The sequence below is a fragment of the Leptonychotes weddellii genome, chromosome 5 (genome assembly GCF_054177405.1).
Source record: "Leptonychotes weddellii isolate Sample4059 chromosome 5, ASM5417740v2, whole genome shotgun sequence".
In the NCBI taxonomy this organism is placed as follows: Eukaryota; Metazoa; Chordata; class Mammalia; order Carnivora; family Phocidae; genus Leptonychotes; species Leptonychotes weddellii.
This window is the reverse complement of record NC_138373.1, coordinates 106,088,256-106,090,467: the sequence shown is the minus strand read 5'-3', so window position 1 is coordinate 106,090,467 and position 2,212 is coordinate 106,088,256. Positions and strand designations below refer to the sequence as shown.

Here is a 2,212-nt window from a genome sequence, read left to right as displayed (position 1 = left end):
ATTTGATATAAAATTTTCCAAGTTAATGTATATAGCAGTGATGCAATAGACAAAAAAGATTACTTATTGTAATAAATAATGCAATAGACAAAAAAGATTACTTATTATTTGTTTCTTATTATTTCTTCCTCTTGATAAAACACACATACCATACTTGACTCAAAATGAAAATTCTATTTAACATGATTAAAAAGTAGTTATTAAGTTGGAAAATATTATTTTTTAAAAAAATAAGTTGGGCATTGGGGCACCTGGGTGGCTCAGTCAGTTGAGCGTCTGACTCTTGGTTTCTGCTCAGGTCATGATCTCATGGGTCATGAGATTGAGCCCCATTTCATGCTCCATGCTCAGTGGGGAGTTTGAAATTCTCTCCCTCTGCCCCTGCCCATAATCTCTCTCTCACTCTCGCTTTCTCTCTCTCTCTCTCAAATAAAAAAGAAGAAAAAAGTTGGGCATTATTGTCAATGATTGTGTATAGTGCCAGGAACAATTTTAAGACAAATGCCAGATAAAATATTGTTTATACAGTATAATAACATATAAAAGTCAGATTCTGCAGCAAGCCATTAAAATAAATAGAAACCAATTCTGTGAAACAAAGTCGTATTTGAGATAGTGTGAGTTTCACCTTGAAAAATGATCTAATATCCAGTACATCTCCAATATCCAGGACATTCAGGATTAACAGCATTCCAAGTAACTCACCTTGAAAAAGTTCCGATAATATATTTTATGATGCTCAGGAGAATAATTTTCACTAATGGCCACAAGGAGTATGACAGAAATTGCCACAAAATCAACGGTAGAAAAGAAATAAAAATCAAGCAAGTGTATTTCTCTTCTCTAGAAGTTTCTTTAGAGCTTCTTTGACATCTTTGTTTCTCGGGGAGTAAATCAAAGGATTCAACATGGGAGTGACTAAGGTGTAACATAAGGAGGCCACTTTACTCAGCTCAGGAAATCTGTCCGGTATGAGATACATAAAAAAGACAGCACCATACAGTACACTCACGACTCCTAGGTGAGAGCTGCAAGTGAAGAAGGCTTTCTTACGTCCCTCAGAGGAGCGTATCTTTAGAACTGTGGACACAATATACAAGTAAGAAATAATAATAACTATGATGGTAGGTAAGATAATGATGCCTGATAAGGAGAAAGAAATCATCCTATAAATGAAGAGATCAGAACAAGATATCCTCTGAAGTGGGCGAGTATCACAGTAAAAGTGGTCAATGGCCCGGGAAGCACAAAAGGGCAAAGTAAATGTCATGCCTGTTTGAAGAATTGAGCTGACGCAGCCACAAAAATAGGAACCAGCCCACCAACTGAATGCAGAGACTAGTTGACATCTGGACAGAGTAGAGGAGTGGGTTGCAGATGGCAATGAAGCGGTCATAAGCCATGGCTGCCAAGAGAAATCCCTCAGCCACAATGAACAAGGCAAAGAGAAAGAACTGGGTCATACGGCCTGCAAAGGAGATGGACTTGCTCTCAGACCAGAAGTTGATCATAGCCTTGGGTGCAATAACAGAAGAATAGAAGAGGTCAATGAATGACAGGTTGCCTAGGAAGAAATACATTGGCGTGTTCAGTCGCGGATCAGTCATAATAACGGTCATCATCCCAACATTCCCTAGAAGGATCATGGCATACACAAGCAGAAAGAGCAGGAAGAGGAGAATGTGGAGTTCTGGGCGGACCGTGAAGCCTACAAGAATGAAGTCAGTCACTTCTGAGTGATTGCTTGTCCCCCTCTCACCCATGGCAGAAACCTGCTGAGAGGCACAAGGAAAAATAAACAGAAGAACTCTGGGCTTTAATCCTAGCTACAAATGATCATTGTAGAATTAGGACTTACAGACCTGTTCTATAGTCATCATTCATTTTAATTTTATAAAATCACTGTGACTTAAATTTAAACCATTGCAATTGATGATGAATCAAAAGGTTAGTTTTATGTCCCTCTTTCTGCAAGTGGTGGAATTAGATTTTTTTTCCCTCTGATCTAATGCAATTCCTTTCCACCCAAATGTATTTGTAAGTATCACTTCTGTGTATGTTTCTGAATCATGATTTATGTAATAAATTCATTGCCATGAAGGATTAATTGGAAGAGAGCACACATAATTTAATAGACGACATTTGGGAAAGAATTACAGTACCTACATCTGGAGTGATTAGGGGATTCAGCAGCCTGCTTTAGGAAAACCTA

General features: G+C 38.2%; 1 protein-coding gene across 1 annotated transcript; it reads right to left on the bottom strand.

Annotated features, from left to right (window-relative positions):
- Positions 1-820: 820 nt before the first annotated feature.
- On the bottom strand, positions 821-1,763 carry LOC102748415 (olfactory receptor 9K2-like). The gene is given in 2 exon segments (XM_081820896.1): positions 821-1,318; positions 1,320-1,763. Coding segments are annotated over 2 exon segments (942 nt in total).
- Positions 1,764-2,212: the final 449 nt, after the last annotated feature.